Source organism: Aythya marila, assembly GCF_965140915.1.
Source record: "Aythya marila genome assembly, chromosome: 1".
Lineage (NCBI taxonomy): Eukaryota > Metazoa > Chordata > Aves > Anseriformes > Anatidae > Aythya > Aythya marila.
The window spans coordinates 136,190,578-136,204,693 of record NC_139042.1 but is presented as its reverse complement, the minus strand read 5'-3'; the positions used below and the strand labels follow the sequence as shown (position 1 = coordinate 136,204,693).

General features: G+C 48.7%; 1 protein-coding gene across 1 annotated transcript; it reads left to right on the top strand.

Annotated features, from left to right (window-relative positions):
• Window positions 1-858: 858 nt before the first annotated feature.
• Window positions 859-7,725, top strand: LOC309873938 (polycystin family receptor for egg jelly-like; the record flags this gene model as incomplete). The annotated part of the gene is made up of 1 exon (XM_082751754.1): window positions 859-7,725. The coding sequence occupies one exon, from the start codon at window positions 859-861 to the stop codon at window positions 7,723-7,725; it is 6,867 nt and encodes a 2,288-aa protein (XP_082607880.1).
• Between the last annotated feature and the right edge of the window lie 6,391 nt (window positions 7,726-14,116).

Sequence of the window (14,116 nt, the reverse complement as noted above, 5' to 3'; positions counted from 1 at the left end):
CATAGCAGACATCCCTAAAAACCCTGTGACACTTTTAACGGTGCTCTTCATTCTTGCAGCCTACTTGCCATTGTCCCTCTGGGCCATGCAAAAAGACAGGGCTGACAGGGGAAGAGGAGGCTCAGGGGAGACCTCATTGCTGTCTACAGCTACCTGAAAGGAAGGTGTGGAGAGCTGGGGGTCAGCCTCTTCTCACAGATAACCAGTGATAGGACCAGAGGGAATGGCCTCAGGTTGTGCCAGGGAAGGTTCATATTGGAAACGAGGAGACATTTCTACTCAGAAAGAGCAGTCAGGCACTGGGACGGGTTGCCCAGGGAGGTGGTGGCGTCACTGTCCCTGGGGGTGTTCAAGGAAAGGCTGGACGTGGTGCTTGGGGACATGGTTTAGTGGGTGACAGTGGTGGTAGGGGGATGGTCGGACCAGAAAAACTTGGAGGTCTTTTCCAGCCCTACTGATTCTCCGATTCTACCTTCAAGAAGCTCATAAAGGAAGAGGGGCCGCGGCAGGGGCGGGCGGGGCCGCCGGCGGCGGGGCCGGGCCGGGGCCGCTCATCCCGCCGGCCGCGCTCGCTGCCGAGCCCCCGGGGCCGCCGCCGGGGCCCGCTGCTGCTGCTGCCGCCGGCCACGCGGGGCCCGGCCGCCCCGGGGCGCCTCGGCAGCCCGGCGGCTCCCTGGCCCTGCCCGGCCCTGCCCGGCCCTGCCCTGCCGCCGGGGCCGGGGGGCGGGGGCCGGGCTCCGCGGGGCGGGTTCCGAGCCGTGGCCGTTAGTCCCCGCCGGCGGTTGGGGCCCCCCGGCCGGCTGCCGCCCTGCCGTCCGCAGCGCCGGTGCTGCCCGGGGCCCTCGGGGCGCCGCCGCCATGCCCCTGCGCCCCGCGCTCCTCCTCCCGCTGCTCGGCTCGTTCCTCCGAGCCCTGCCGGCCCCTGCTCCCCGCCTGCAGCCGCCGCCGCTGCTGCTCAGCTGCCCGGGCCCCCACGGCCGCGTCTCCCGAGGGCACGACGCCCGGGGCTGCGTCGCGTGCCCGGAGACCGGCACCGTGACGCTGCGCTACCAGCCGGCCCCAGGAGCGGGGCCCGAGGCCGAGAAGGGAGGGACGCGGCCGCCAGCCCCGCCTCGCTGCCTCTGGTACCTCAACTCGGCCCGGGCGAGGAGCACCTCGGGCTGGGCAGGGCAGGTGACGCTGCACACAGGCCTCCCGCGGCCCGGGCACGCTCCTCTGCCCGCAGCCTCTGGCCTCATCACGGTGCAGTGCTCGTCCAGCCTGTGCGCGGCACCCAGGTGTCTGCACCGCAACATCAGCGTCGTGATGCTGCCCAGACGTGCTGTCCTCAACAGCACGGACATGTGCGGCGATCACGGAGGAGGTGCGCCACGGCTGGCTCGTCGTGCTGCGCCAGCCTTCCACCCCGAAGAAGAGGCAGGGCTTGTGGCAGAAGGGAGCGGCGCCCCGAGGGGGCTCGTGCCAGGTCTCCTGAGGCTCGCGGTCAGTAACAGCACCCCGGGAACAGTGGAAATGGCAGTGCTTCGGCAGGCAGCAGCCTGTAAGCTAAACTCGGTCGTAATTCAAAAGCCTCTTCACACGTCTGTCATCCATCAGAAAAGGGGCATGACTTTCTACCTGTATGCCAGAGTGCTGGTGGACTGCAGCCTCAGCTTGTCTATAAAGCCGGAGTGGATATTCTATGCTGTTCCGGACATGAAAACGAATCCGGACTGGGAGAAACCTTTAAACGTGTCCTTCCTGCACGGCGTGGACACGGTGCAGCTAACTGTCCCCGGCTGTACTCTGAATTACGGCATGTATCAGGTGTATTTTACTGCTCGAGTGGATGTTATTGGGGCTAAAAGACACTTCAGTCGCACGGACAGAGTTTTCCTTCAGATTGAGAGAAGTGATCTGGTGGCGAATATCGCCGGAGGCACGTACCGGACGGTGGGTTTCTCGGATCGCTGGACTCTTGATGGCTCCGCGTCCTACGACCCTGATTCGCAGGAGCCGCTTGAGGGAATCGCGTTTACTTGGTACTGCACTAAAAAGGTGTCGGACTATGAGACCATGCAAGTCAGTGCAGGACAGAAATGTCATCGCTCCCAGAGGGACTTGAAATGGCCAACACCTACGGGTTCTGTTCAGGCAGTGCCACCAGAATTCCTCCCAGGAAACGCTGCATACCACTTCCGTCTGGTCATCCAGAAGGACAGTAGAAAGAGCTATGCCAAGCAGACCGTAGACGTGAGGCCTGGCTCCCCTCCTCTTCTGGCCGTGGCGTGCCTGGAGAACTGTGGCGGCGCTGTCATTCCGACGGAGAGGTTTACGTTGTCGGGAAAATGCCTGAACTGTCCGACAAAGAGCCAGCCGGTCTACCTCTGGTCCCTTTGTTTGGAAAACTCTACCGAAATCCGCTTTGACTGGTCTTCCAGAACTTCAACGGGCAGGTCTGGTCCTTTCCTCTCTATACATGCTCTGACTTTTACAAATGCTGCGCATCAGTCATACACGCTGCTCTTAAAAGTGACCACTCGGGGCGGTGGGTCATCACTCTACAGATATGTGTTCAGAGTGAATTCTCCTCCCAGGGCCGGGACGTGCAGCATCAGCCCACACCGGGGTACAGCCTTTCAGACTAAATTTGTTGTCCAGTGCAATGGATTTTCTGACAGCAACTTACCTCTGACATACAAAGTAATAGTAGCTTCCGATGTATCCCAGACCGCCAAAATAAGCTCGGTGGAGGAAAACACTTTTGGCATCATTCTGTACGTTGGCTATCAGCCTAGAACTCCTCCGTCTTTCCTGCCAGTTGGCGTGCCCTCTCGGAAGTCTACTTTGACCCTGTATGTTCAGGTCAGTGATTCTCTCGGGGCATTTACCCAGGTGAGCTTATATATCCGAGTGGAGAACCCTGTGAAGAGTCGACCACTAGCTGTCGTCTTCCATGAAATGCTTGCCTCAGTGAGCGGTTTAAGCGCGCCCATGACAGCTTATCTGCAGACCGGAGACTATTTTAATGCTGGTTACTTGGCTTATCTTGCAGCCTCGGTCCTCAACTATATTAAAGCTGCACCAACAATCCAGATACCCAAGGCTCAGTTTCGGGAAAGCCTGATTAAAACAGCTGTAAATATTTCGGTAGAGAGCATGATGGAAATCAACCAAGTAGTTGCCTCCCTTTTTCAAGTCACAGAGGAACCAGAGGAAGTGAACATTCGTTCACAGGAGATTGCCATTACAAAACTGACCGAAGTAACGAGAGTGCTGAAAGTACAGAGGAATGAGAGCCACTGGTCTGAACAAATAGAAATTCAGACCAGCGGAATACTAAGGTGCTTGTCCAACATCATGAGGGCTGCTCTTCTGCCTCGCAGGAATGTCAATGTTGGTGGAGTCACGCAAGTCTTCTCCATCGTGGAAAACTTAACAGAGATAGTTTTCCAGGGCAAAGTCCCCGGAGAGACAGACACTGTCATGGAAACAAAAAACTGGAACATCACTTTGAAGAAGGATGAAAACTGGAATGTCACCAATGCGTTCTCAGCCACAGAAACCTGCAGGAATTGTTTCTATCCAACACTGCAGAAAGGACAGAATTCAAGTCTGCCCCGCAACGCTGTCATTTCCACTGCGGTTTTTGAGTTTGATGAGAATCCTTTCCCATGGCTAGGTTACACATCGGAAATCGCAACAACTGTCTTGGGCTTCAAGATGGCAGAGACCAAGGCTAACGGGGATCTGCAAGGGATCCTGCCTGAAGAAGCGGACATTCTTATCGCAAGGAAGGATACTGAATCAGCAACTTTTCGATTAGCAGTGGGACCCGATAGAACAGAAACCTACACTACTGGAGGATTTAGTCTTGAAGTGAACAGAAATACCAAGATCATCTACATCCAGATCCTGACGAAATTAAAAGTGACCTTCCAGGTGGTAGTGTTTACGGGCACAAACGTCACTCAGGCTTTTCCCATAGCCTCTTTTGATGCTTTTCCTGATATGCCGACAGTTGCAAGCAAAACCAAGACGGCTAATGCGGACTGTAACATCAAGGCTCCTTACGTTATCTGTCTCCCAGAGTCACTGCTGAAAGCCGCAGCTCAAGGAAGTGGTGCCGACAGTCAGAACATCTCCATTGTCTTGCTGACGCCCTACCTTACAAGGTATCCAACCACGGGGCTGGTGAGCATCAACATTTTCAGTGACCAGTGCTTGTTTCTGGGTGGAGTTCGAAGTCACTGGAGGGAAGACCTGTGCAGGCTTGGCCCCTTGACTGACTGGCAGAGGGTACACTGCATCTGCAAGATGAAGCAGAGTCAAAGAAGCCTGTCAGTCCGTGTGGCCTCAAATACATCCACATTTGACATCAGGTTCTTGGCAGCCAAAGTAATAGTTACCCCCAACACGGTGGACCTGGAGAAAACGCTCATAGCAGACATCCCTAAAAACCCTGTGACACTTTTAACGGTGCTCTTCATTTTTGCAGTCTACTTGCTCTTGTCCCTCTGGGCCATACAAAAAGACAGGGCTGACAGGGCCAGCAAAGACAAGATTATAGTTCTGCCTGACAACGACCCCTTGGACAAAGAGAGCTTTTTGGTCACCTTGTACACAGGCAGTCGCTGGGGAGCTGGAACCAAAGCTGACGTTTTTCTCCAGCTCATTGGTCAGAACGGCACAAGCGATGTCCACTGCTTACGGCACCCCCAGGTTCCTTCTTTCCGTCAAGGAAGCACTGACTGCTTTCTCTTGACAACTAGGGAGGACTTAGGAGACATCTGCGCCTTCAGGGTCTGGCACAATAACAGGGGCCCATCTCCTGGATGGTTCTTAAGCAGAGCCAAAGTTGAAAACACGTCCACTCGGAAGACCTGGCTATTTATGTGCAGGAAGTGGCTTTCTCTCGACAAGGGAGATGGCTTACTGGAAAGGACATTCTTTGTCACAAACCCCAAAGATCCCCTACCCAGAAAGGACTACTTTTTGATCCATCTCTCCAATGGTCTGACAGAGGGCCATCTGTGGCTCTCGATTTTTGCTCGCTTTCCCACTGGCACTTTCACCAGGCTCCAAAGGTTATCTTCATGTTTAACGATCTTATTATTAAACCTGCTCGTTAACATTATGTTCTTTAATGCTGACAAGGAAGAGCAATCTCCAATACACTTGAGGTACTTGAGATCAATAATAATAGGGATTGAATGTGCTTTGGTTACGATACCTGTGGAGATGCTTATCATTGCCTTATTTAAGTATTCCCAGAAGGACCCAACCGGCAGTCCACCCCTCCTTTCTGGAAGGCTTAAGAACGGGAAGGAACCTTTGCAAAAACGGTACCTCTCAGAAACTTCATCACAATCCGGGAATAATAATCCCCTGGAGAACTTTCCTGGCTCCAGCAATGCACAGGGCCCACTGCCTCACCGAAGGATGAGCAATCGAGGAGCTCCCCAGAACTGGAGCCACTCCCCCATTTCTGAAAGAGATGCCGATGCAACTGGAGCTGAGGAGCAGACTGCCAAAAAGAATTCCCCTCCAAAGGCTCAGGCCTTGCAGAGAGGGCTACCACCCAATTCCAGTTTCAATAAAAACTCTGCAGAAGAAGGTGGCAACTTTCTGAAAGAAAGCAAGCCGCTAAGTGTCACCTCCAGGCCTTTTCGCAAGACGCCACAGGTGGTTTTTTGTTGGTGGTGCGTCTATCTCTCGTGGGCATTGGTTATAGCTGTAACTGGTGTATCATCATTTTTCATTGTACTGTATGGTTTGTCTTACGGCTACCAGACTTCCATGGAGTGGCTTTTAGCATCGGCAGCCTCCTTTATTCAGAATGTGTTTTTCCTTTCTGTCCTAAAAATCGTTTGTTACTCAGCTTTGAATACAGTTCGTCCTAAATACTGTGCAAACATTCCGTGGTTAACTCAGGAAAATTATTCTGAGATAAAGCTGGACAAGGAAACACTGAGTGAAGATGAGATGAGGGAGAAGCACTTGAAACTTGCCCAAATCAGAGGCACCAAGCAGTATAAGCCTTTAGAAGCTGATGAAATTGCAAAGATGCTGAAAAGGGCAAAAATTAAAGCCAAGGCTTTTGTTTTCATACGAGATTTCATTAGCCACCTTGTTTTTTTAGCTCTGGTATTACATTTTGCCTATTCCAGTGAGAACAACAACATTTTTCACAACAACCAATTTATTCAGAACCAGTTCTCTCCCAGACTCTCCCCTGTGGACAAGATAGAAGATATTTACATGTGGATGAATGATGTCTTCTTGCCCTTGATCCACAACAACATTCAGCCTTCCTTCCTTCCTGAGAGCTGGTCCAAAATCATTGGTTTGCCTAGGATGAGGCAAATACGGGCTAAACAGACTGAGAAAAAATGTTTCCAACCTCATAGCTTTGTAAATAAACTTGTGATCAGTGAAAGCCACTGTCTTCACAAATACGGCAGGGACACTGAAGAGAAAGGTGACTACGCTGGCAGTTGGTCAAAGATTTCCAACCAGTCTGTTTCCAAGGATGCCAGCAGTTGGCTTGGGTTTACTTACCAGCCAAACAAAACTCCGTGGAGTTATTACTCATCTGGCAATTTGCACACATACGGATCCGGAGGTTACACCTTTTACTTTTTCCCCAAAGAAGGAAGACGTAATTCCACAGCAAGGCTGGATTTGCTGCAAAAGAGCCGTTGGATCGATGAAAATACATGGGCTCTGATCATTGAATTAACTACATTTAACTCCGATGTGCAGCTTTTCTGCAGTATCTCAATCATATTTGAACTTTCTCAACTGGGGACCATAAAGCCAAGTTTGTCAATACACTCTTTTGCACTCCCTATTTTTCATCAGCAAACAAAAGGTCAACAATTACTCTTTGTTGTTTTTGTTGCCTTTCTGTTCATTTACATCGCAGATGGCCTTTACATCATTGTGCAAAGGAAAAAATATACAAACAGCCCTTCCAACTTAATTAAATTTGGCTTAAAATCAGCATTTTTCCTTTTTGTTCCTTTAAAGGTCCTAAAGTTCAAGATGGGAGCTGATATAGTGAAGTTCTACTTACTTCACCCAAATGATTTCATTCCTTTTCATGCAGTTTCTCATGTAGATCAGATTTTAAGGATTACTACGGGCTTCTTGGCATTTCTTGTAGTTTTGAGAACTCTAAAATATTCTCAATTCTTTTATGATGTGCGTCTGGCACAGCGATCAATCATGGCAGCTCTTCCCGGAATATTTTCTATGGCTCTTGTGGTGGTGGTGTACTTCTTTGTATTTATGGCTTTCGGCTACCTTGCGTTTGGCCAGCATGAAGAGAATTACAATAGCATGATTCGCTCAGCTCAGACTATATTCTCTTACAGTGTTTTAGCTTTCAGAGACACTGACTTTCATTCCAACAGGTTCCTGGGTGGTCTCTTCCTAGCCTCTTTCATGTTTGTGATGATCTGTCTTTTGATCAATCTCTTCCAAGCTGTTATTATGTCTGCCTACAGAGATATGAAACAACCCGTGTATGAAGAACCATCTGATGAAGCCCAAGCAGTTGATTTTTTATTACAAAGGCTTAGAAAGATACTGTGTTACCTGATCTGTAGAACAGCCAAAACAGGTGAACCCAATCTTTTTCACAGCATGCTCTATGGCCAGCCTCAGAAGAGACGTCAGCAGCATTTAGGCCTCAAGAACAGAAAAATAAATGGAAAAAAAATGGTTTATCTTGTCATATGAACAATGCAAGATTTCATATTCCAGGTCAACTGTACTCTGTAATACTTACCTTTCCTGTAATACTTAAATTTCCAATAAATGTTCATAAATACTTTTATTTTGATAATAAAATATTGTTTTCATAATAATTTATTATTATTATTATTTTGTATATTTTAACATTCAACCCATTGCTACTGATTGTGCTTAGAGTTTCTCAGCTGAGAGAAATTGTATGGTATGACCTGACAACTAAAATTAGTTCACAACACTGCATTTGTATTTGCAGGCTGATGGCTTTGTTAACATCTAACTTCTAGTCATTAACATTTGACTGCAGAATACCATTTTATAGAGCCTCAGACTTTTTTTTATTTTAGTAGAATTTTGTACTTTAAAACTCTATCCCCATACCAGTCGGTATATTACAATCTGTAGGTGAAGACTAACCAAGGTAATCTGTTACAGGCAAGACTGAGAACTTGCTCTGCTCTCATGAAAAACAAAGCACACAAGAAAGGAATGGAAAATTACCGGTCAGATGCTCTTTATATCCACAGAAGTATACTTTACAAAACACAACCACAATGACACACTTCACCCTCTGCTGGTGATACAGGTGATCCTTGTGGGACCACCTCTAACAATGACTCACTTCCTCCTTACTATATATTATTATTTATTTATTAATGCTGTTATCTAAATGTAGGCCTGCATTTTGTTAGAAAAAGTGGGCTTATCATCAAAAGCACTGACAAAACTACCTACTTGTGCAGCTTCCTCAGTACTACCCTTTGGGTTTTTACAAACTATTGGTACATTATTTAACTGAGAAAACAAAACAAAACATCACAACAATAACAAAAAAGAATTATTTTGAAAATGGATCTTGCCATATGCAGGCAGGAAAAAAAAAAAAAAAAAAAAAAGAACCTTGCTGGTACACCTAGAAAAAAAATCTTATTCATAAGAGGTGGGAATTTTCCACACAGTTTACTTTGAATAGAGAAGGATCACAGCATAGATAGCCAGGCCTGTTCTATGGCCAGCGATGCACCACCTTGACTTCTTCAAGGAGGCAGCTGACAGTGTGAGAGAAATCACAAAGTCTGTGAACGCACCTTCCTGATTGGGGAGAGCAGCCAGACTTGTCAGCATCACTGACAAGCACCAGCCTTAGGCAAAGGGGAGTTTTGCAGCTTGTTCTTGTTTATCTCTTTCACAAACTTGCTGGATGGAGGTCCGCAAGCTTGGTAGGAGAGGCTGCTGAAGGAGGGAGCCTTGTGTTGGCAGGATGGCCCTGTTTTGGAGAACAAGTCTTACGAGGAGCGGCTGAGGGAGCTGGAATTGTTCTGCCTGGAGAAGAGGAGGCTCAGGGGTGACCTTATTGCTCTCTAGAGGTACCTTAAAGGAGGCTGTAGCAAGGTGGGGGCTGGTCTATTCTCCCACGTGCCTTGTGACAGGACGAGGGGGAACGGGATAAAGTTGCACCAGGGGAGGTTTAGGTTGGATACTAGGAAGAACTTCTTTACCGAAAGGGTTGTTAGGCATTGGAATGGGCTGCCCAGGGAAGTGGTGGAGTCACCATCCCTGGAGGTCTTTAGAAGATGTTTAGATGTAGAGCTTAGTGATATGGTTTAGTGGAGGACTTGTTAGTGTTAGGTCAGAGGTTGGACTCGATCTTGAGGTCTCTTCCAACCCAGAAATTCTGTGATTCTGTGGTGGCAGAACAGTCATATCCATGTATTTCATGTAAAACCAGACCTTAATGAAAAGGAGGACAGCGTGAGTCGTGTCGCAAAAGAGAATAGAGACCTTATGGGTTGAAAAGAAGGGAGTCTTCTGTTGGCTAGACAACCCCTTTTTGGTGGCAGAACAGAATCTTGAGGGCCACGGTGTCTGAGATAAACCTTTTGCTTCTTTATATGTAAAACAGACTTTAAAGTTAATACCACTTAAGAGGATAATGAGCTTACTGGTGTTCATGCTAAACATACATGTATATGGCTCTAGCACTCAAATCTTCACTCAATCACTGAGCTGTGAGCACGGCTGCAGAGCTGAGGACCAAGGGGAGTCAGCAAAGCCAAGGGGTCGAACCCTGGCATCTGGGGACACCGCATCGACAGTATGGCTGCTCACCTTGCCTCTTGTTGCTCCCAGCCTGGCCTTCTTTCTGTTCTGTCTGTTCAGCAACAGCAATGAGCAATCAGCGCCAAGGAGTTGGTGTGGGGTTCAGGCTGGGCAGACATCTGCACATGCAATTTAAGAAGTCATGCTCAAAAATATTAGGGGATATTCGTAGTGGGGGAAAAGGACAGATAGAGTGAGAATGAAAAAAAAAAAAAAACATCTGGCTGCTGAGGAGGAGATGGGAACTCCATCTCCCAGGGAATGGCGGCCACGTCTGCTGGCGGGCAGCTTTCCTGCCTGCCCCAGAACACCAGGGTCAAGGCAGGCCAGGACTGGGCAGCTGCTGCCCAAGGGACACGGATGGCACCTGCACTGGGCCCCCTTGCCAGCTGTGCCAGGGTGTTGTGGTTTAACCTGGCTGGCAGCTAAACACCACACAGCCATTCACTCACCCTCCCCCCTCTCTCTCTGGGATGGGGGAGAGAAACGGGAAAGTGAAGCCTGTGAGTTGAGATAGAGACAGTTTATTAAGACAGGAAAATAATAATAACAATAATAATAATAGCAATAATGATAATAGTACTACTACTAATAATGTGTACAAACAAGTGATGCACAATGCAATTGCTCACCACCCACTGGCCGACGCCCAGCCTAACCCCGAGCAGTCCGGCCCTCCTCCCCCCGGCTAGCCACCCTTAGATATATATTAGATATATATATGTATATATTGTTTAGCATGACGCCAGATGGTATGGAATACCCCTTTGGCTGGTTTGGGTCAGCTGTCGTGGGTCTGTCCCCTCCTGCTGCACCCCCAGCCTGCTCGTTGGCAGGACAGAGTGAGAAGCTGAAACGTCCTTGGCTTGGTGTAAACACTGCTCTGCAACCATTAAAACATCAGGGTGTTATCTACACTCTTCTCATCCTAATCCGAAACATAGCACCCTACCAGCTACTAGGGAGAAAATTAACTCTGTCCTAACTGAAACCAGGACCTATATCCACCCCTTATTCCATACCATTTATGTCATGCTAAGGTTACACTCTTTCCCATACATTCTAATTAATCATCATTTTCATCTAGGGTATATAGTAATCATGGTAGATATGACGTACGGTATTATATAATAATTAACATGATACAATTCAACTCATGGGCTATTCTCACCCAGTATTAAATCCTCTTGAGGAATACACTGGACCTCTCTGTTTTTTGCATTACCTGCCAAGTGCATCCATGTCCCTGAGCAAAAGCAATTCCACGAATGGGTTTGCCTTTTCCTGAGGCAGGAGTATCCCAGACTGTCTTACCCAGCATGTTTCTTATGTGCACTACAGGAACTTTATCCCCTTCTACAGTATGTAATTGGGCAGGTCCAGCTTGGTTGGCAGATCCCCTAGCATTGACTGACCAGGTGGCCTTTGCCAAATGTGTATCCCAATGTTTGAACGTTCCAGCACCCATTGCTTTCAGTGTAGTCTTTAACAGTCCATTGTATTGCTCAACTTTCCCAGAGGCTGGTGCATGATAGGAGATGTGATACACCCACTCCATACCATGCTCTTTGGCCCAAGTGTCTATAAGGTTGTTTCGGAAATGAGTCCCATTGTCTGACTCTATTCTTTCTGGGCTGCCATGTCGCGATAGGACTTGCTTTTCAAGGCCCAGGATAGTGTTCCGGGCGGTGGCATGAGGCACAGGATATGTTTCCAGCCATCCGGTGGTTGCTTCCACCATTGTAAGTACATAGCGCTTGCCATTGCGGGGCTGAGGGAGTGTGATGTAATCAATCTGCCAGGCCTCTCCATATTTATATTTCAGCCATCGTCCTCCATACCAAAGAGGCTTTGACCGTTTGGCTTGCTTGATTGCAGCACACGTTTCACAATCATGAATAACCTGTGCTATAGTGTCCATGGTCAGGTCCACCCCTCAAGCACGAGCCCACCTGTATGTTGCATCTCTACCTTGATGGCCCAAGGTGTCATGGGCCCATTGGGCTATAAATACTCCACGTTTATGTTGCCAGTCCAGGTCCACCTGAGCCACTTCAATCTTAGCAGCCTGATCCACCTGCTGGTTGTTCTGATGTTATATTCTTCGGCAGTCTGAGTCTTGGGCACATAAGCATCTACGTGGCGTACCTTTACAGCCAGGTTCTCTATCTGGGCAGCAATATCTTGCCACAATGCAGCAGCCCAGATGGGTTTGCCCCTGCACTGCCAGTTTTTTTGCTTCCATTGCTGTAACCACTCCCACAGGGCATTTGCTACCATCCATGAATCAGTGTAGAGATAGAGAACTGGCCACTTTACTCGTTCAGCAATATCTAAAGCCAGCTGAATGGCCTTTACTTCTGCAAACTGACTCAATTCACCTTCTCCCTCAGCAGCTTCTGCAACTCGTCGTGTAGGACTCCATACAGCAGCCTTCCATCTCCGATGCTTTCCCACAATACGACAGGACTCATCAGTGAACAGGGCATATTTCTTCTCATTTTCTGGTAGCTTGTTGTACAGTGGGGCTTCTTCAGCATGGACCACCTCCTCCTCTCATGATATCCCAAAGTATTTGCCTTCTGGCCAGTCCATAATCACTTCCAAGATTCCTGGGCGACTGGGGTTTCCTATTCGAGCCTGCTGAGTAATCAGTGCAACCCACTTGCTCCATGTAGCATCAGTTGCATGATGTGTAGAGGGGACCCTTCCTTTGAACATTCAGCCTAGTACCAGCAGTCAGGGTGCCAGGAGGAGCTGCGCTCCAGTACCGACCACTTCCGAAGCAGATTGAACTCCTTCATATGCTGCCAATATCTCCTTTTTGGTTGGAGTGTAGCAGGCCTCAGATCCTCTGTATCCCCGATTCCAAAACCCCAGGGGTCAACCTCGAGTTTCCCCAGGCTCTATCTGCCAGAGGCTCCAGGTGGGGCCGTTCTCCCCTGCTGTGGTGTAGAGCACATTCTTTACAACTGGTCCTGTTCGGACTGGTCCAACGGCTACTGTATGAACTATTTCCTACGTAATTTGTTCAAAGGCTTGTCATTGCTCAGGGCCCCATTCAAAATCATTCTTCTTATGGGTTACTTGGTAGAGCGGGTTTACAATCAGACTGTAATTTGGGATGTGCATTCTCCAAAACCCCACAACACCTAGGAAAGTTTGTGGGTTTTTTTTGCTATTTGGTGAAGACATAGCTGTTACTTTGCTGATCACATCCATTGGGATTTGATGGCATCCATCTTGCCATTTTATTCCTAAAAACTGGATCTCTCGTGCAGGTCCTTGACATTATTTTGTTTAATGGCAAAACCAGCTTTCAGAAGGATTTGGACTACTTCCTTTCCTTTCTCAAAAACTTCCTCTGCTGTGTCACCCCACACAATAATGTCATCAATGTACTGCAGGTGTTCAGGAGCTTCCCCTTGTTCCAGTGCAGACTGAATCAGTCCTTGGCAAATGGTAGGGCTGTGTTTCCACCCCTGGGGCAGCCGATTCCAGGTGTATTGGATGCCCCTCCAAGTGAAAGCAAACTGTGGCCTGCACTCCGCTGCTAGAGGGATGGAGAAAAATGCATTAGCGATATCAATTGTGGCATAACACTTGGTTGCCTTCAATTCCAGTTTGTACTGGAGTTCCAGCATGTCTGGCGCTGCAGCACTCAGTGGTGGCGTGACTTCGTTCAGGCCACGATAGTCCACCGTTAGTCTCCACTCACCATTAGACTTTCGCACTGGCCATATGGGACTATTGAAAGGTGAATGAGTCTTGCTGATCACTCCTTGGCTCTCCAGCTGACGAAGTAGCTTATGGATGGGAATCGGGGAGTCTTTGTTGGTGTGATATTGCCATCGGTGCACAGTTGTGATAGCGATTGGCACCTGCTGTTCTTTGACCCTCAGCAGCCCCACAACAGAAGGGTCCTCTGAGAGACTGGGCAAGGTAGACAATTGTTTAATGTCCTCTGTCTCTAAGACAGCTATGCCAAAAGCCCACTGGAATCCTTTTGGGTCCTTGAAATATCCTCTTCTGAGACTGTCTATGCTAAGGACGCACGAAATTTTCTCATCCTAAGCCATTAATTTTCTCATCCTAAGCCAAAACATCCTAAGCACCCTACCAGCTACTACGGAGAAAATTAACTCTGTCCTAACTGAAACCAGGACACAGGGAGAGAGGGACAGGTCCTGGTCTCCATGGAGCATGTTCTGTTCTCCAAGGGCACCCACTAACAGCTGGGACTTCTTCGCTGGTTCCCACTTGCAGGCAGCACTTCAAT